Source organism: Python bivittatus, unplaced genomic scaffold, assembly GCF_059951505.1.
Source record: "Python bivittatus isolate LINGU-HERP-01145 unplaced genomic scaffold, Pbiv_v1 ctg000350_np1212, whole genome shotgun sequence".
In the NCBI taxonomy this organism is placed as follows: domain Eukaryota; kingdom Metazoa; phylum Chordata; class Lepidosauria; order Squamata; family Pythonidae; genus Python; species Python bivittatus.
The window spans coordinates 23,273,035-23,294,828 of NW_028277074.1; the positions used below are offsets into that span (position 1 = coordinate 23,273,035).

A 21,794-nucleotide genomic window follows, 5' to 3' on the forward strand; every position below is an offset into this window, starting at 1 on the left:
TACTGAGGTATTTAAGGCAGCCCAGAATGCTAAAGCTTTGCTGGACTCCTTTATGTGTAGATTCACTGCCTGCACCTCACTACTTTTGATCCTCCTGTTGGGCTGCTTTCACAGGCCCTTGCAACACTGATGAAAGACCAGGGACTGATTTATGGTTTGACATTCTGACTTGGTAGCATTTATTTATTTATTTATTTATTTATTTAACAAATTGGTACAGTATACCAACCCATCATGAAATTCAAGGGGGATGGCAATGATAAAATACAATGACAAACATAAAATCATATTCTTTCCTCAGATACTTCCAATAAAAACCATTGTCCATGCATAAACATATCAGGCATAAACAAAAATCCAACAAAACAAAATAGATAGGAAACCCATTTTCATCACTAGTCCTTAAAGATCCATATGTTTTATGGCTATATGAAATACCAGCAATGAGGGTCAAACAAAACTCAAAGGGTTAAATATTCCATAGTGTTGGCAATTCCACTGAGAAGATCTGTCCCTTAACCTCTCATGGGATGGGACCCCTAAATAGCTGGGATGCTCACACAGGACAGGCAGAATCTGATTGGAGGAAATGATCTGAAAGCTAAGGAAGCTGATCTATGAAGGGTTTAGAGATTGGACTCAGACTCACTTTAAATTGGACTCAGCTGTTGGTAACTCACACAGTGGCCACAGCAAAGGGATTAGGCTGCTAAAGGGCTTCCATGCTCTAGCGTTTGGCCACTTCATTCTGAACGAACTGCAGTTTCCAAATAGCTTTCAAAGACAGACCCAAGTAGTGTTACAGTAATCTAACTGCATAATGATAAGGGCACAAGTCATCGCCATTAGGCTTACCAGTTCAAGAAGGGCCATTATTGGCACAGTCACAGCTGGGCAAAGGCTTCCCTGGCCACAGCCTCTACCTGCTGCTTAATCAAGAGCCATGAGTCCAGGAGAACACCCAAATCATAGACTTGCTCCTTCAAGGGGAGTGTGACCCTCTCCAGAAGCTTAGAACTGAAATAGAGCCGGATGGGTTACATACAAATAGTACCTCTGTCTTGCTAGGTGTGGTAGGGTGAGCTGCCCCGATAGACATGGGATGATGTAATGGTCTCATATGTTCTGTGTGTCCCCAAACCAGGTTCAGTATCACATAGACACTGAGGAGCTTCACACCTGATTAAAGCACCTAGGTGTAAGCACCTCTGCCTGATAGCTGAAAATGTATAAAGGGCAGAAGTGTTAAGCAATGAAGGAGGAGGTTGTTGGACATTGCTGGAATTGTTTTTGTATGACATAGCCTGGAGATAAAGTATGTATCAAGGGTGGAGATGGAATCTGTATTTGAAGACCCAGCAGGAACAAGGAGTATCAAGGGAGAAATCTGCTGAACAGACAGACTGGTAGAAAAGACAGCTGCTTCTTGAGAATGTTGACAAGGATCGTTTGATAAAAGTTGCAGAATCGAAGAAGCCCTGGAAAGGGTTATTTCGCCCTGTTCACATTTCCTCTCACATAACTCACAAGTAACTCCAGAAGTGCAAGTACTGAAAGAAGCTGCATGCGTCAGGAGGGAGGGAGTGAAACAGATAAGATTCTGAAACCTCCATTTGAAATTGTCTGTAGAACTGTATGTCTGGTTTGTTAAGCCAAGGCTCTTCTGCCTTTTGGAAATACACACAAATCGTCTCCCTAAACGCATCATCCTGTAAATTAGAAAAGAACAGAGTGTGTGTGCATGTAGAAAATTCCTGCCCCTTTTCCCCACTTTCCAGTACTGGGATTCAGTTTAAGCTTGTTTGGCCTTATCCAGTCTCCCACAATCTCAGACACTGAGAAGCACCTCCAATGCACCTCTGGCTTGACCTGAGGTGGTGATGTATAACTGAATATCTTCACCATACTAAGAAGACCTTCTCACAATCTGACAAAAGGCCTCTCCTGACAGTTTCATACAGATGTTAAATAAATGCCACTACTTCTTTCAAGGCAGATGATATGACACACGCACACACTCACCAAAGAGGCACTAATCACCTTCTGAACCCAGTCACATACCCACCCCTTGGCTGCCCAAACAAGCTAGATAGGGCATGGATCCAGCCCACAGGAGGCAGAGTTCATGTTACAGAGAACATGATCAGATGATTTGGCAGGATGTTGCTCCAGTCATTTAGTTAGATCAGCTCAACTCAGAACAAATGTGAAATATTTTATCTTTAAAGAATCTTACAAACATGTCTCAGTGACCAGAGAATTATCCCAATTGGTTTTCCCCAATTGGATAATCTGCCACTGGATGAGAATTTGTAGATATAATAAGAATAAGAAATATGATTGCTTCCCCATTCTTATCAGCACAGTAGAGATCTAAGCATGGCCATGTGAACATAGTTACATTTACTCTTCTTTTTTTGCCACTCTAGGCAACTTTTCTATCATTTCAACTCCTTACAGCTCCCTACAAAACCAAGAAGCCTTCCAGAACTTGTGAACAGAGAGAGGGCAACATCACATTCTTCACCTTGCTGAGTTCCAGAGCTCAGTAAGATGCATGGCAGAACTGCCCATCAGATCAATAGGAAAATCCCCAAGCATCCTCAGAAAGCCCAAAGTGTCTATCATATGTCTGGGGTGGATCATCCTCATCAGTCCAGCATTCTTGGAGAGGTCAAGGCTGCAGATATTCTATATGTTGACCAGTAAATTATTAACCATAATAAAAACTGAGCTCAGTGTCCTCCATCACATCATATACCATCTGTTCTAAGAAAAAGACCAGATCAAACATGTAACAGCTTGTAAACCCCAGTCCTAAGATCACCCAGGACAAGCCCATGGTTGCCATGGAGTCCATGAATTTCTGATTCCACACAAAGGTCATGGAGATGTAAGTACTCCAGCACTAATAACCTTGGGAATCCCAACATTGGCCCAACTATGGAATCAGGAGCTTAGGCAGGGCCACTGCCAGACAGCAAGGGGGCTGTTACACCAGGAACAATAGGTTTTCCCTATTGCCCAATTTCATACGTAGGCACTCATATCTAGTCATCTATGGAGTAATGCATCTGGTCATTTCCAAATTTTCTTGAATAACTGTCATCACAAACTTCCCCTCCCACTGCTTTTTAACTGCTGAACCACCTGAAACCCTAGGGGCCTTATCTATCATACAACCAGGTTTCAGTAATGCAAGTCAGATATATACTCTCATCCATGAAATCATGGATAGATTCAGTCTTATTGTACATGGACCTGGTAATCACTAATAGCAGCCTAAGGCCAAGGTGCCCAGCAGTCTGGCCTCCCAAATCTAGGGAAGAGACCAGTGGGGTGAAATTGAGGACATGAACCAAACAACTGGTCTCCCTTCTCCATCACCACTAGCACCATTTAAGGTGTCCAGTGCCTCCCCTCATACTTTCCTCTAGCCATTACTATGGAAATTCTTTCCCCAATATCAGCATCCCCCTGAGCCTTCCCAGACTACCCATCTGCTGTCCTAAGTGGAGTTTTCATCATTTGGAACCATCACCACTAGCACCACACAACTAAACGGTCAGCCCAGCTATCACACTGACATACTTTATCAACCTACCAATACCACCCAACCCCCCAACAGGGTTATTCCTCCAGAAGCCCTAGTCCCACTAGAGCCTTTGGTTAAAGAAGCCTACCCACCCATTCCTTCTGAAAAGCAAAGATGTGCATTTCTTGACAAAGCAGGTAAAGTGAATCTGGTAGATGTTTCCCATTTGTTTCCTCATGATATTTTCATAGACAATCCATTGGAATGAAATTATTTTAACGTTTCAGTTAGAGGTACTAATGCTTTGATTATAATATGGCTGATCTTTGCTTATCGCACTCTGTGGGCAATGATATCGGCTAATTATGGATGGGGATAGGTTCTGAACTAATTAATAAATCCTCTCACTGAGAAGGCAAATAGCACAGTTTCGTTCTTAGTCCCTTGGTGTCTGATTCTGTTCCGGAAAAGGAAACAGGATTTCTGAATCCACTATTTGGTCCACTGATCATTGGCAACAGTCATCTCCTTGTAAAGCTTTCTTTAGCCCTCAGGTCATTACGGTGCAGACTAGCTGGTGGCATAGCAAGATTACGTAAGTCTTTTCTGAGAAATCTAGCTTCCAAGAAAGAGGAAGCAATGAATGATAGACTCTCCCTCTCCCCTTTTTCTCCTTGCACTAAAGGTGACTGAGTGCACCCATGTCCAGGAAAGGATCAGCTGCCATCCCTTCACCCTCCATGCTCCCAGTCCTTTATAGTACAAGGGTTGATGTTAATCTAAAATGTGTTGTTTATGCAGCATTTCCAGCTGGACATACCTGTGCTATGTTGCTTAAAATGTGAGGAATGTACTAGGAGAAAGAGTAAAAGCAGGGTCTGTAAACTTGCCACCAGCAAAGCAGGTGATAGCCTCAAGTGCTCACACAGGTCCTGCCATCATAACTGTCATATATATATATATATATATATATATATATATATATATATATATTTGACTAATGGCAAATGGGGTAATGGGAGATGATGAAAGGGAGAGGCTCTATGACACTAAAGGCTACATTACTTCTTGTTGCTTTGCCAGTTTTGACTGGCAGGACCCTAGAGAGGAAACACCCATCTGGAATCAAATTTGTTGGCTGCGATGACTTCAGACCTGGTGCTGGCTAACAGAAAAGCATACAGTTTGCTAACTACAGATAAGATCTCAAGGACATTATTGAATCCAGGCCTAATGTTCCACCTAAGAGTAGACGAATTGTGGAAAAGGTCAACTTGAAGAGTTCAGTGCTGAGATTTCAGAACTGGGCAAATGGTAATTATGTAGTTAATACATCTCATGGGTGATCATAGCCATCCAAATATATCACTAACTCACTATTCTTTTTGGTAGATCTGGTGCTACTCAGAGGTCTATAAATATGCCCCAAGATGATTTATCCTTACATATTATAGCCCTAAAACTTTGACTAAAATGTGAAATCCATGCAGACGTACTGTATGTTTTTCCTCTCTCTTTTTGGGGGGTGGCTGCTAGTACTAGACATGACAACAGGCTGATTTTCCTGGTCACTGAGGACATAAAGGCCAAGGTACTTCACTACTTGCATTTGCATGTTATCTATAGTATTGGGGAGGAGGGCTATTTCTGCAAGAGAGTTGCTTGCATTTTGGGTCCAAATTATATAATAGAACCACAGAACTATTACTAGCAAAATTTCTGCTTAGGATATAAAAGAGGTAATACAGTATAAATAATTCTGTCATATGACCTAGAAAAATTAAATTTGTTTTATATCTGTTTGGACACATTTCTGTTTATATCTGTAATTTCTTCAGAATTAAGGTAATTGCTATCCTCTTCACACACACACACACACCACTTGAATATTCTTTGTTATCTTGTGTTATATTCTTGTGTTATATTCTTTATATTCCTTGAATGCTGTTTCATGTTATGTTATTACGTTATTTTCTTACACTGTCTAGGAATAAAGCCTCAAGTACTCACACTGTCTCCTCATTGCTTCCAAATCCAAAAGGACCTATGACCCAATTCTGCCAGGCTGGGGACAAAGTAACATAGTAAGCAACACAGACATGTTTACATGTCAGACAAGGGTATCATTCCATATTTCTATAAAGTTAATATCTGCACAAAGTCTCAAAAATACATCTGTCACACCATGCTGGACCCAGCATGATCAAATCCAAAGATTTGATGAAATCTATAACTGCTTTCCAGATTATGACCGGTTTGCCTATAAGAATTGGCACGCTAGTCTTTGATGGAAGTCATTCCGAAACTCTCCCATGGACCATGAGAGATTTGTACTAGAGATAGCTGCTTTGGGTAAATACACAGAAACATAATTTTAAATTACTGGTGTTATCAAACTTGATACAATATCTTATTGGTTGGTTTCTTTAATCTCCTGCTACAGGGTTCTGAAATTCTAATGGAAGATAAATATTTGCCCTTTTAAAAAAATAATAGTTACAGTGAGAGAGCTTCCAAAGTGTTGAATAAGAGCATTCCCCATTCCTTGCTTAAAAAACAAAGGCCCACACTTTTTTCCTTGTTTGTTTATTTGCCGTATTTATAAGTAGCCTCATCAATTAGGACTCTGGGCAGCAAACAACAACACCTGCACACACAGTTAAAACCATGATGTAAAGTCCAGACAAATAAAAATGAAAATGAAATATACCAAATATACCAAATATACCAATGGGGATCAAATGCCCATTGGAATAACACAGAATTACTACCCATAGCATAAGGATGCGGCTTCCTTGCTGGCGGTTATTTACCCCACTATATCTAGCCTGCAATACTGCAAGACAAACCAGATGACAACCTTGAAATACTTTGCAAACTTATGTAACTTCCTTTTGAGCTGTGTTGGAATAGTCACAGAGTAATTTATATTTGAATTGCTTACGAATAATTCAATTACAGAGAGTGCCACAACATTTCAATGCATTGTATTTCATGTGTATCCTGACTTTCTCCCATCACAGAACTTAAGTGAGCATATCTAGAATTCCAAGGCACTTGCTTAGTTTAATGAGAAGGTCTGGGTTGGCAATATGCAAAAACAGTGGAGTCACAGAATGTCCAGTTATTTTTCTCCATGGAACAGCTGACCAACAGAAAGTGGAGTATTTTTCCTGTTGCCCTCAGTAAAACAAAATCAAGTAATCTGCTTCGGGTCAACTTTCAGTTGATGATTGGGGGAAGGGAGGGTCATTTCATTTCTTTTCCACTGCTAATGGAGGAGGAAATTAGCAACCTGTACTGGATTGTTGAAAGAGAGGAGTATGAGGAAGAGAGAAAGAAAGTGTGTATAAATGTGGGTAGGCATGCCTCTCTCTGCATTCTGAAAGGTTCTTGTGAAGGAGAGCATTTATCATCTCCTATCTATCTATCTATCTATCTATCTATCTATCTATCTATCTATCTATCATCTATCTGTCTCTATCATCTATTTGATTTATATAGCCACCCATCTCAAATATGTGATTCTGGGCGGCTTACAACATTAAAACAATGGAAACATATAAAAAACATAAAACCCATAGCAGCCAAGTATTATAAACAACAAACCGCAATCAACATAACCAGCTCCCTCGTGAATTCAGAGTCCCAGGCTAAATTGCACAGAAGCACGTCTTCAGGGCCTTACAAAAGCCAATAGGCACAGGGACCGTCTTATTCCAGAAGGCAGGTGCCACATCACAAAAGGCTCTCCTCCTGGGCTCCACCAACCAACATTTCTTAGTGGATGGGAACTGGAACATGCCTCTTCTGCCTGACCAGATAGGATAAGTAGAAACAGCTGGGGAAAGATGGTCTGATAAGTAACCCAGCCTAAGCCATGAAGGGCTTTAAAGGTAATTACCAGCACCCCGAATTCACCTGGAAGCACACTGGTAGCCACCACACTCTGCACTAGCCGTAGCTTCCAAATGCTCTTCAAGGGCAGCCCCTTGTAGAGCATATTGCAATATTCCAATCTAGAGGTCTCTAGGACATGAGTGATGATGAGTAGGGCCTCCCAATCCAGGAACAGGTGCAACTGGTGCACAACCTGAACCTATGCAAAGGCCTCTCTAACCATGACTGCCACCTGCTCCTCAGGCAGGAGCCATGGGTCCAGGAAGGCCCCCAGATTGCTCACCAGTTCTGTCTGAGGCAGTGCAACCCCATCCGGAACCAAAGATGGCAAGTCCCTGTAACCAGGACGTCCAAAACCCCAAAGCCACTTGGGCTTGCTAGGTTTGAGCAGAAGCTTGTTGTGTCTCATCTAGGACCTCTGTCAGCCCTTAAGGTAGACCAGACTAGGAAACTAATGTAATGTAAATCAATGCTACTTTATTGCAAAGCTATAGTAATAGAATCTTGCAGGTCTGAGTGGCAGCTCTATTAAGTACTTTCTATGTATATGCTGATGTACAAATATAGAGCTCTTCTATGTCTGTGCCTGGGACAATTAAGATCCCCTCATATATGGAAGAATCTGTTGTACAGCCATCTCAGTCTGTATAGGCCAGTTTACCCAGCCACTGAATATATTTCCATAGGGGTCATAGCAAGAATGCATTCACTCCTGCAGTCTGTCTCATCAATACATGAATATGGTTCTATATGCCTCCAAGTATGTTTTACCATCAATCTATGCCCATGCATGCTCATATGTGTTGGTATGTATGAAAGTAAACCTTGAATGTTGAATAATTGAATAAAATATAATTTACATTTTTGTTTTAGAAGCTTCTGTACAACTTAATGCATAAGGCAATGGAAGTTACTTTAATAGTCTATTTAACTCCTACAATTTCAATAGTCCATCAAATGACAAGAGACAATCTTAGAAACAATGAAAAAGGTTGTTATAATATGTATGGTCATTCTGATTCAGGTCACCATAGGATTTGGAGCATGGTGGGCATTTTATGCTTTGCTTTCACTGATTTCCCTATGCAACTCTCTGCAAACATGAGATAAACTGATGACCCCTGATCTATAACACTGTCACTGTTTTGGAATCAATGGTGGGACAGTATTGAACTTTGTCTTATTGTGCTGAAATCTGCCAGTTTGAAGCCAATTCCCTCTTTCTGTTGACTGTACAATAGATGGAAGAGCAAATGAAACAGGAGTCCCTGTTCTCTGGCTATTGCCTGTTACTTTGTCTTCATCAACTTTACCCCAGAATTTATGTCTTCATTATATTTTTGGCAAAAATCTGCAAATTCATTAGATAATTCTCAGCCAACTCTATCATGATAGATTAGGCAACACAAGAAATATAAATCAGCCAAGAGGAATGTTTCAGTTACATGCCTGCATGTAGCATGGGGTTGATGGAGTAGCCCCTTCCAACTCTATGATTCTTTAAGTATAAGCACTAATAAACTGTAAGTCGGCAGAAGAAAGGAAGATTAGAATAATGAAAGAAATCACCTTGTTCAAACAGAACAATACTGTTGCATCTGAATACAACCATGGATGCAAACAGCAGCAATATAATAACAACAACACACTTCTAATAACTCATGTCCACCCTTCTATGTATCCTCTCCAGCCTATGATTCCTTGGTATTGGAGACAAGGGCAGATTGCAGATAACCCTTAGATACCATGTGATTTATGGTAATAATTAAATATGCTGAATATATCTCTCTCATTTGTCCATCCTTCTAGTGCCCCCTCTGTGAGATCCAGTTCTGTACCATTGAAAGTAACAATTTAGCAGTACACAGCCTGTACTGTAAATGTCATTCTGCAATTTGAATAGTGAGATCAGCACATTCTCTACTAGAACTACTTGAGCTCATAAAGAAATGAAAAACACCTCACTTAAATCCAAGGGAAACAATTTATCCACAGTTTTGAACACTTCTTTGTTCTGTGTGTACTTCCAGCAAAAGAATTTGGTCCCAACACTTCAGATTTCATTTGGAGTCCTTAATCCTGGTCTGAGTGCTGAAGTTAAAGGCAACTGAAACACTACTCACAGGATGGCCAGTGATATGAAAAACAAGCTCTGTGAACATGGGTGCATTTAGTCTGGAGAAGACTACAGGGAGGGGCCATGATTATATTCAATATCTTTCTGTAGATTTAATGTTGCATATCCATTCATTAATAACTGAAAGCCAGTCACACAGAGGAGAGCAAAGATCTGTCCTTGTGAAAGCAAGACAAAAAAATTAATGAGTTGGAAGATATTTGTGCTTGTGTTTGTGTTTTTATCATAACACATACAGTATCTAACAGCAGAAGTTGGCAAAAATAGAATTCAAAACTTGAATGAGCCAAAATAGCCCTATTACAAAGCTGGATGAAGCAAGATTCATTCCACCTTTGCCATCCTATACGTTACAACCCCACAATGAGGACACCACACTTAGAAGGTAGCAATGCACTAGCATCATTCAGAGCCACAAATTTACAATCAACTTGCTATCTGGGGCTGTCTTCACATTCTTATTGCTTTTAACCCAGTCATGTGGAAAACCTGGAAAGGAAAGAGTATTTTTCACCAATACAATGGAAAGATCTCTCAAAGTCTTCTGGAGAATTCCCTCCTCCTACTAAACTGCAGCAAAAGTTGGCTCCTGTTCTCTGAATGTGACTGTGACTGAACTGCATCGTCTCCCTCATATCTCCTCCTGTTATCACAAGTTCTTCTTGTGATATAATTCTCATATGGTGTCATCTAATAATCTTTTGCCTCCAGTTTGGATCCTATAACAATGCCTTTAAAACTATCATTCTGTAAGGTAGGCCAGCAAGCGATCAAATCTTCTACATAGGATGTCAGGCTGAGATTCATATAATTTATGCAAAGCAGATTGGGAACAAGCTGGAGACTGATGCTTAGGTCTATCAATAGGGAACAGGAGCTGGAGAAGTGGGCAGTCACAGGCCAACCTTACATGCTTTCTATAAAAATGTGAAATCATACTTCCAGTTTATTAGGATCAGTTAGGATCAGAAGATAGAGCTAGATAGAGAGATAGAGAGATAGATACAAAATGATCAATTGGTTTGTATATGCCCACTTGTATCTTAATATCTGGAAGTGTTTATTATAAATGCAGGTATACATTATAAATCTAAAGATCTACATACAGAAAAGTACACAATAGATTGGGTATGCTGCTCTATTTTAAGCCACATGGAGCCAAAATGCACCTAGCTAAGAAATGCTCAGAGAATTCAGCTCTGTGAGTCTTTGCACATTGTATTCCCTACTAGCCATGCTGTTTTATATGTAGTTTTAATAAACCCAGAAATTCTGTAATTGATTGGCTTTAATATGCATTACCCAATGAAAGCATATATCTGATGTCCTGGGATTTTACCAGCAGCAACTATTCTTACAGTGTATAATTCTTATGAAAATAACTACCCTTCAGAATAACAACGCTTGTCTAAATAACTAGGAGAATACAGTTCAGGCAAGGCTAAGAGAATGGTAAGAGCAATAACCTAGTAATATCAGTTATTACAGAATGATTTATGGAAGTGACAACTGCAAGGAACTGTAATAGTGTAACTCAGTTGGGGAGTCAAAATTGTTTCTCTAATTCACTTTGGGAACAGATCTGTACATGAAGCCAGAACATGTGGCTAATGTTAGTTCTCTGTTGTGTGCAGGAACCTGTCTGATATATTTATCAGAAAAGTCAGGCAAAGGCTATATCCAGTGCACAGATCAATGTGTGTCGTTCTGTGTACCTGGATTACAAAATATGCAACACTCTTCAGCTTGTGAATTCGAGCCTTACTTTGATCCATGCAGATAGTTCTAAGTTACAGGAAGGCAGATTCTGATTAAAGGTTAGGAAAAAACATCCTCATGTGCAGATTGTCCATAGAGCAGGTGCTGGGCTTCCCTTCACTTGATGTGTTCAAACAGTGTCTAGACCAGTGTCTCTCAACCTTAGCAACTTTAAGATGGGTGGACTTCAACTCCCAGAATTCCCCAGCCAGCCTGGCTGGCTGGGGAATTCTGGGAGTTGAAGTCCACATGCCTTAAAGTTGCCAAAGTTGAGAAACACTGGTCTAGACAGCATCTATGGGGGATGGCTAAATTTGAATTCCTGAACTGAGCAGGGAATTGGAATCTATGGCCTCAAAGGCCCCTTCCAGTGATTGTATGATAGCGAAAACAAAATCTAAGACAGTGAAGTTTTAAAATTAAATTATAATTAAATTTTATAATGAAAAAATAATAATACAATTTAAAATATAATTCCAAAATTATTTTAATGTGTTGCTTCCCACATCCCATTGATCCAAGCAGGAGAGCACCTTGGGAATGAGTTGCATGTATTTAGGTGTAGAAAGCCAAATGCTTCATAAAGGGCTGCAAATGAGGAATTAATCCTATCCCATGCATGCTTTTACTGAGAATTTCTTCTGCCCACGTATTTTTCTATTGCACGTGTACACTGATGTTACTAATTTAGAAGCACTACTAAAAATGGAATGTTGTGAATGAAATTATTGAGAAGTGGCTCCTGTCAATTCAATAGAGCCATAGTCCTTGCTAAGCTAGTTTGGAAGGTCCTCTCTTTCTTGCGTTTTTCCTGAATGTTTTCTCTACCTCTACAAAGTTTTGGGTTCCCATCACTCAGATGTACTAAGTACTGATACATCACCTGTGCCTGGATGATGCCATCTGGCTTTTGAAGGATTGACATTTTAAAAATTAGGACAGCTCCACCTGCTTTCGCATTGCTCTCATACGAGCTCTGTGCTCTTGCAATTCCACACCACCTTCATTGTTGGGCAAAGGAAATGTTGCAAGTCAACACACAACTGCTTCCTTTGGATGTGAAGCAAAACTGGAGGCAGCATGGAGGTATCCTGAGTCTGATAATAGTATGGAGCACCTCCCTTCTCTCTCCATAATTGCACTATTTCTACAGTAGCTGCAACTGAATTAAATTCATTAACATTTATTATATGGATAAGCAGCTATGAAAGGGAATGGGATGGAAGAGAAGCCAGCGCACCTGCATTCTGTATCCTGATGTTTATCCCAGGTTTTTATGAGAAATCACATTTGCTCTCAAAACAAATTCACTTTCGTTTTCTGATTACCAAAGCTGTGGTGCATTAAAGAAAACATGGGCTAAGAGAAAGTTGTGTAATCACTTGGGAATGGGAGGTGATTGGTAGCTTCAGCTTGCCTGTTGCATATATTTCATAATGGCCAACTGTATAAGTAGCAAAACATAAGCAAATAATTTGGGGATACGGAAGATTCCCACCCTGTGGGAGGATGCCAAAGAAAGTGCGTGTGTGCGTATGGGGCCATCAGTTGGAAAGATGTGTTCCTTTGGTTTGCTTTTGCTTTGCTTTTCTTCTCCCCCCATCCCCCCCCCCCCCCCCCGCTGTCACTTCTTTTTCTTCTAGTTTGGCAGGAAACAAAAACCTTTGACTTCCTGTAAGCTGCAGATGCCTTATTCTTTGTATTCCCCAAATAGGAAATGTTGAAATCTTTCCACCAAGTATATGGAAACATAATTTCATTTTGTGCAGGATTAATGGTTAGGAAATTATTGCTATTGCTTTTAAAATCCTGTTCAGACACTTTTAACTGCTGCAAGCACTAAAGAAGCTTTACACACACACACACACACACACACACACACACACATTTTATTAAACATTACAAAGATAAAAACTAAGATAAACTTTAAAAAAAAGAATAAAAAGAAAAAATAAAAAGTGCAGAAAAGAGAAAAAATAGAAAAGAAAAATAGAAAAGAAAGAAAAATAAGAATATAGTAAAAAGAGCCAGTTTGTCTAGTGGTTAAGGCTCCAGGCTAGAAAGCAGGAGACTGTGAGTTCTAGTCCCGCCTTAGGCATGAAAGCCGGTTGGGTGAGTTTAGGCCCGTCACTCTTCTCAGTCCAACTCATCTCACAAGGTTATTGTTGTGGGGAAAATAGGAGGCAGGTGTATTAGGAATGCTTGCTGCCTTATTTATAAAAATAAAAAAGGCAGGAAAAAAAAATCTAAAAAAAAGAAGAAATACATAAAAATGACTTAATCACAACAAATATAAAAATTGTAGTAGCTTATCACCTTCTCTTAAAATACAACAAATGATCTCTTCTTCCTATATCCTATCTCTTATCTATAAGCAAATCTTTAAAACCTCTCATTCAGTCCTGAGCAGCAAAAGTCCAGTAAGAGTTACCAGAAATAACAATATATCTATTTTAACCTTGATCAGATAAACCAACTTTATATTCCTTCCTTTTACTTTTAACAAACTTGATCTTTAATCCCTTCAAATAAAGTCCTAGAACTTAATTTCTTTTCATATTTTTCTTGTCCCTTCTCACAAAATTCTTCAAAACTTTTAACAAATCTCTTTTGTAAATCCAGTATAGGAAAGTTATTCAGGTCACTCTTTTGGTTTATTATTTGTATATCCCTTTTAATTATTAAGACATCAGCCAGTTTCATTTGTATATCCAGTGTAGCATCTTTTTTCATATCATTTTTGTAGCCTGTCATTTTTAAATCCACTTTCAGATTAATCTCAGTCTTGTCTGGTAAAATGTATTCCTTTTCCATAATATCTTTTAAACACAGTCTATCTATAATGGCAGACACTTTTAAAATTAACTTCTGGGTCCATTGTTTACAAATATCCTTCAATATGTCTGTTGTTAAAGTATTCTGCTCTATTCTGTATTAGTAAATCAAATTTAAGTGTTCTTCTCCTTTAATTGTAATCTTTAATTCCTTCTGGTTCCCTCTAGTGTCCAATTTTTAAAGTCCCATCCTATCTTTTTTTTTTTTTTTTTAAGAATTCAAAATAACAGCATTTTCCCATAGGAAGGCTACTTATAATTAATTTCAAAATCTTATTTCAAATCCATCTGGACCCTTAGTCCATTTGTGGCTTTCCAAAATCAATGCTCTAATCACCCTTTTGCTGTTTACTCTAAAAAAAAAAAAAAAATTAAGTCCTTAAATTTGTATTTAAAACTTCTTTCACTCAGGATTGAAGGAAACTCTCCCAGTGTTATAAAAATTGTCATTCCAAAGGTTCCTTAATAGCTAAAAAGCAGTTAACAAGCAATTTCCAAAAATGGTTAGAAAATGAAGTGTGTGTCCACAAAGGTGCTGACCATGATTTGGCCTAAGATGGCGTTCCCTCGTCTCTCAGAGCTCTACACCTCCCAGAAACCACTGTCTTGCGGTCTCCTCATAAGGAGCAACTGTCTGGAGTGCTTGTGGGCAATCCCAAGTCCTCTCCTTGTCTGGAGAGGAATCATGAAGAGCTGGTCCACTCCCAGGCTCTTTTTTCTGTCGCTGTTGGCGACTGCATTTTCACAGAGCTGTCTTTAGTCCACCATTTTTTCCCCCAGAAGTCACTAGGGAAGCTTTTTTGAACAGAACTGCACCATCACCTCTTCTAACTTTCAGCTTCCTATTGCTTTCTCTTCTCTTCCAGGTGCTTGGTCCTCTTTTCACGTACCGGAGTTCCCTTCTCTGAAACAACAGGCTAACAAACACAATCTAGGACACTAAACAAACCTGTAAGAATACTGATGAGCAAATGGCAAATACTCTCAAAAGCACCATTTTATAGCCCCCAGAGAAACAACATGGTATTTTTAGGTAAAATATATGAAGAGCCCAATATCAGGAGGGCCACAGCTTACCCATTTTTGGTTTCATTTTTTTCCCCAATGTACATTGTGTTCCCACATGTTATTCCACAGGATTGATTATATATTCTAATTATACTAGAACACTTCTGTCTTTACCAGACCAGAGAACTATGTAATTCTGAAGCTTATACAGTACTTCAGTGATAGCTAAGAATAATCCAATATATAAGACATGTGCTTCCACTTTGTTAGCTACTCATTTAAATAGGATTGATTGATAGGCTGCTTCTCATTGTCAGCCAATCCTAAATTAGCTTCCTGTTCAGCTATTATTGAACATCAAGAGCAAGAATTGTGGAATCAGCACTCTATCAAATATCTGATTCAGACCATTCATAAATAACATTAGAAACTCAAAAATTATCCTTCTGCATCCATTAGCCACAACTAACAAACAGATCTTTTATGAGAACCTGAGCTTAGTAAATGAAATATTCTTCAATATATTTAGAATTATGAATAATTATTTGAATGAAAGATCTGTGACCTTGACTTCTGTAGTTTGAGGCTTGGTGATCAAAATAAACTATGGTTACTATGGCTCATTTGAAGAAAATCGAACAGTAGTTTCTGCTTCTGGTTTGTTCTATAAAACAGCTCCCAGGGCAGATAGAACAACGAACTTCACTATTATGGTGGGCCATGGACAGCAATCTGGGATGGGCTAGGAGGTATGAGACAAGACAGAACGTAGGACTGAAAAGCAAGTAAGATTAAAAAAAAAAATAGTAGCGTATAGGAAACCCAATGCCTAGGCAAGTTCTTTAGAACTGGAAGAAGCATAAAGTTCTTTATACTTCTTCCAGTTCAAGAGGTTCCAGTGGACAGTCTGCATGGGCAGAGTCAACCCAGAAGGTTCTTACGGAGAAGGCTATAGCTTGCAGTTCTGTGGATTACCACACAGGGCAGCCACACAGATATCAATCAACCCGTGGTTAGTTGAATTGTGAAGCTGATGCTTCCTGGAAAGAAGAAGCAAGGAGATTAGAAGACTGTGAACAGTAGATAATCAAATAGATCTCTAGATGATATGGAAGACATTGGTAAGAGTTTCTGATTTATAGTACTTTTAACATTTGCAGTAATAAAGTCAGTAAAAATTAAAAAGAAGGTGCACTTGAAAGATTTTTTAATTTATTTTTTTTGGTATTAGAATCCCAAAATCCACACCAACTAGATCCAAGTGGCAGTGGTTGGTGCAGAGAGAGCTCGATAAACATGTGTTTAAGGGAGTGGAGCCAATAATCTACTATGAGCAATAAACTGAGGATCTTGACTTTTCACACTTGTCAAGCCCTCCAGTTCAGGAACTTAGCATCTATTGCTTTCTCAAGGAATCAAGACACATCAAGCAACTAAATTTTACTGCAGGAAAATTAGCAGCCAATTTAGACGTTGAGCAGAACAGGTTGACAGAGAAGAATTTTTAATCCCATTTTCCATGCCACCTCTGCACAATCCAAATTTGTTTTCTGTTCCTGCCCTCCCCCCTTGGTGTCTGTAGCAACTTTGCATTCTTTCCCACAATAGTACACAAAGCATTGTCTTTGATTTGAGAGTTCTCTTCCTTTCCCAAAGCTCTCACACTTGCATAAGCATGGTAAAACATCTCCTGTGGCAACATTTGTGTGCATGTGTATCCTTGCCACCCCACCACTATTTTTAGAGCAATACATTTTGGCCAGTGCCTGTAAGTGTTAGTGTGACATCCATTCACTACTGGGAAGAGTTTAAAGCCTGCTTCATTTGTGCAGAATTTAAAAGTAAGGTCAGGACACTCTGAGTGCTGAGCAGAACTCTCAGTTGTGTTGGTAGGACCAGCAGAGAAGTGTAATATCCCATTTGCACAAGTTAAGACTTATGGTTGGCCACATTAAAGAAGCTGAGAGCTGAGAAAGTGAACGAAAGCCAAAGAAGTGTTAGCTCTGCCATCCCAAAGAGCTTAGTTAGGCAGAGATTTTAATCGCTGATGAATCTCATTGGCTGGCTGCTCATGTCAATCTCAGAGGACCCATCACACCACTCAAGACCCCTCAGCTGTTTCCATATTTGGAAATGAAGTTGCAATATTGTCTATAAGAAAACCCAGAGGAAAAGAAAGGCCACCAAAGGTTCAAAGGACTTTGGAAGACTAATTATAATTTTGTTGTTTTGAAGCAGGTCCCTGCTTTGATTAACAAATCTACTTTGATGAAGTGACTGGGCTGAAGCTTTGTTGAACTGAATCACCTGATTGAAGCTTCACACAGCCCTAATAATTAATAACTATTTGCTACTATTCCATAGCTCCCCCCCCCCCAAATTATCTGTCTGAAGCAGCCAACTCACTCTGCCTAATGGTAAGACCATTTTTCCAATTTGATATTGGGTCCACACTAGAAAACAGCACCAGATGAAAATGCTGCTTTCACTTTTTCCCTCAGTTTTCCCTCCTTCTTCCCTCATATTAATTTATGAGCCTTTTCTGTTCTGCGCTAACACTCATTTGTCTATGGCTTGGAAATATTCATTTATTTATTAAACTTGTATGCAGCCCAACTCTCAATGAGCCTGGGTGGCTCTCAACAATCAACCTGAAACAGAAATTAAAATAAAATCAGTAAAAGATAAAAGATAAAGATAAAATATGGCAAGTGCAATGAAGCAAGGGGTCTCATTCTCCCTCACTAAAGCCTGAGTGAAGAGCCAGGTCTTCATGGTTCTTCTAAACAACAGCAGAGTGGGGACCATCCAGATCTTCGGGGGAGCCTCATTCCAGAGTCCAGGCACTGCTACAGAGAAGGTGCGCTTCCAGGCTCCTAATAGATGACAGTGTTTAATTGAAGGGACCTGAAGTGTGCCAACCCTGCAGGATGAAATCGGCCAGGCAGATGCTAGGGAGACAGGCAGTCCCTCAAGTAACCAGGCCCTAGGGCTTTATAGGTAACAACCAGGACTTGATTTGTACCCAGAAGCAAACTGACCAGTGCAGCTTGGAAGCAGAGGTGTTACATGGGCATACCAAAGCATGCCCATTACTGCTCACACCATGGCATGATTCTTCAGTTCTGAAATGTAGACTTTTTTAGAAAGGGAAGATGTTTCCTCTGAACAAACACAATCTTAGAAAATCCTTTTAGCATCTGAGTTCCTGCCCATTTCCTTTGATCATATTACAGCTTTGCTTAGTATCTAAAAATTTATAATGGCAGTCTCAGAAACAAAACAAAAATATAATGCATTTTAGGAAACAAAAAATAAATGCCTTGCAAACTATTCACAACCTGTCATCTTGCAACTTACCCATCACATTTTTACTGTATCCTTTATACTCTGAAATCACCCTCTAGTGCACAAAAGGCATACTAGAACATTACTACTAGAACATTGTACTGGAACCTTAATAAATTAGGCTTTTCCTATAGATTAATAACTTAGCTACTAGTAAATATTATTTGGTTTCTGTTATTGAATTTCTTGAAAAAAGTGAATTGGGGAGATCCAAGGACTGGTGAATGCATCTTTGCACAATGGAATGGTTCCACTCTTCTTAAAGCAGGCTGTGGTCTACCTTCTACTAAAGACCTCTGGAACCACAGGATTATTGTGCCAAATACCACCCACCCAAAGTAGAATTGCATACTATTGTACAGCTGCAGGCATTGCTTATCTTGACCTGGTATGAGGCTGAATGTTCCTGATGACCTTCTACAAGGGAAAAACAGAGAATACAATTCTATTGACTCTGTTTGATGTTTCAGTAGCAATAATGTTGACCATGATATTCTCCTGAACTGTCTCTGTGAGTTGGGATTTGGAAACATTGTGCTGGAGTTGTTCCACTGCTATTTGCAGGAAAAGCCTCAGAAAGTAGAATTGGGTGACTGTGCTTCTGCTCCTTGGTATTAATGCCATGGGCTGCCACAAGGCACTATTTAATTTAATCCTGTATGTTAATTATCATCTACATGAAGCCACTTAGGATGCTCAGCTCTATTTCTCAATAATGTCAAGATTTAAAAGACACTTTATAGTGTCTGGATGTAGTGATGAGGTGGAAAAGAGCCAATAAACTGAGATTGAATCACATCCCTTGTGGGTAGGTATTTCCTGAGTTTGGGAATTGGATAGTCTATCTGTTCTAAATGGAACTGTACTCTCTCAGAAAGAACAAGTATATAGTCAGGGAATACTCTGAGAGTCACCACTATCATTGAAAACCTAAGTAGCCTCTCTGCCTAGGATTGCTTATTGCCAGCATAGTTGTCACATTAATGGCACCCTTTGTTGGGCAAGGACAATCTAATTACAGTGGTTCCCCACATATTACAACTACTGTAATGTGCTTTATGTGAAATTAATCTTGCATTTGGTCTGGAAGCTGCAACTGGTGCAGGGCACAATGACCAGGTTGCTAAATGGAGCACATGACCATGTCACACACTAGCAACTGACTGGCTGCCAATTTACTGTCAAGATTGTTTTTGTTGTTGTTGTTGTTGTTTTTGACATACACCTTTGCCATTATAGACCTGATTGATCACTTAGGAATCAGAGAGATCCTGTTGCATTTGTATACAACAATGTCATTGTGTGATTCCTCACATGTAGGTCTTCTCTGCTGTCTTGAATTCTCTCCTCCATGAAATCTCTCAGGTGTCCACTAGTATATCTATTAATACCTGAGGAGGGACACTCTCTTCATCCCCACCTTCCTTGTATGAGTGTTCTGGATGAATTGTTTTATTTTATTTTTCATTTCTCATCCCATCTTTTTGATTCATCTATTTTACATTGTTTTAATTTGTTATATTTTGTTAATGTAGTATTAATTTTTACTAGTTTCACTGTAAACCGCTTTAAGATGCAATCGCATTGAAAGTGATATGGAAGAATCTTAAATATTTAAATGCATAAGTATCCATGAGTGATCCCCTTTCAAGTGCTCTGCAGTTTTGGGAAATGCACATCTGTAGAGTTGATTTCAATTGTGAAGGAGGCAAAGAGCTAAAGAGTAAAACTCCCTCCAGACCTCCCTCCCTCAATCTGGATCAGATCTCCTCACAAACAATTATCATCCTGTGACGCATGATCAAACCACATCTGGGCACAAATATCAAATGCAGCATCTAAGTTGGCTGTTGGTTGTTGGAAATTAATAGATTCCACAAACATATTATGAAAAGTGGTCAATGTGTAAAAAGTATTTCCCAATGTGATTGTGTTTTTTCAAATCATGTTGTGCAAGCATAATCTAGAACAAGCTTTCCCAAATTGGTGCCCTCTAGATATGTTGGATACAGCTTTCATCACCCGCCCCCCACAACAAATGCTTAAAAAAGCTGATAAAGAAGGAAAATTAGCAAAAGGAATTTACAAATAGAGTTATAATGAGCTGTGATAGTAAACATTATTTTTAGCAAATGTTCTGCTTCAGTATTCATAGAAGGCAAACAAAATAATTAACTTACCAATGCCATTCTAACTTGAAACAAGTCAAAGCAGAACCAAAATCACAACAGTTAAAACTGGAGATCATGTTTCAGTTTCTTTCTCTCTGTAAACAGCATGAAGCAATTGTAGTGGGAGGAAGATTTAAGAACCTTTATGCTGCTCCTTCTTAGCGCATTGGCTGATCTATGATTGAAGCCCACAATAAGACATGTGGGAACTGGACACAGCAGCTTAGCTCTTAACGATATCCACAGTTCCTTACTCAGTCATAACTTTTAACGTAGCTTAAAAAGAAGCAATCCTAGTATACTTGCCTAAAAACAATAGAGGAATGGTATGCTAATATTATTAATTAGACCTCAGGAAGCTAATTCAAGCTTGATCTGAAAAAGTGCCAAACATCCCCATAGGGTGTGCATGTAAAACAAAATGAACTGGGAACTCAAATCAGCCTGAGGGGACAACACACTTTTTGTCTTTAAAATCCTCTATTGGTAGGATGACCACATATCTCTTGTTTATCGCCTGTTTCAAGAGCCTTAATATATCCTCTACCTGAAGGGTTGTCCATTCTGATTGAAAGACCAAAAATCCTTTGAAAGTAAAGAGAAGCTTGAAGCCATCCATCAACAGAGAAGGGACTAAGCAGCTTAAAGCAGGTGCATGATTCACTTGTTCACAGTTTTCCCCATTATACTGAGATGCATTGAATATCTAATTAAATAATACTAATTATGTCTAAATCTGTCTCTATTTGTGTGTATAAATATGTAAATTTTATGCAAATCATCTTTAGTCCTATTTTTGTGATAATGCATATTTGGCTTTCATACTAATTTGGTTTGATTCAGATGTTTGTTTTCATTGACAATTCTTAATCTGCACATGTCGTTTAAGTAATCTTAATCTTCAAACCATCCTATTTTCTGCAAAAGCCTCTGAAATTCAAACTGCGCTTATTGTCTTTTCTTCAAGGCTCATACAGCTTATTCAAAGATGCCAATCCATATGGATCCAAATGGAAATGGGTGCTAAAAAAGATCATTGCAACAAGATCTCAGTAAAGAAAATTTAGTAAAAACTCTCCCAAACCAGATTTAATTTGACATGC

General features: G+C 39.2%; 1 protein-coding gene across 1 annotated transcript in view; it reads right to left on the reverse strand.

Annotated features, from left to right (window-relative positions):
* Positions 1–310: 310 nt before the first annotated feature.
* Positions 311–21,794, reverse strand: part of HSF2BP (heat shock transcription factor 2 binding protein) — a 124,102-nt gene continuing 102,618 nt past the window's right edge. The window contains exon 7 of the mRNA XM_088144714.1: positions 311–1,709. Within this exon, the coding sequence (XP_088000840.1) occupies positions 1,193–1,709 (517 nt within the window). The 3' untranslated portion in view covers positions 311–1,192. The remainder of the gene's footprint in view (positions 1,710–21,794) is intronic.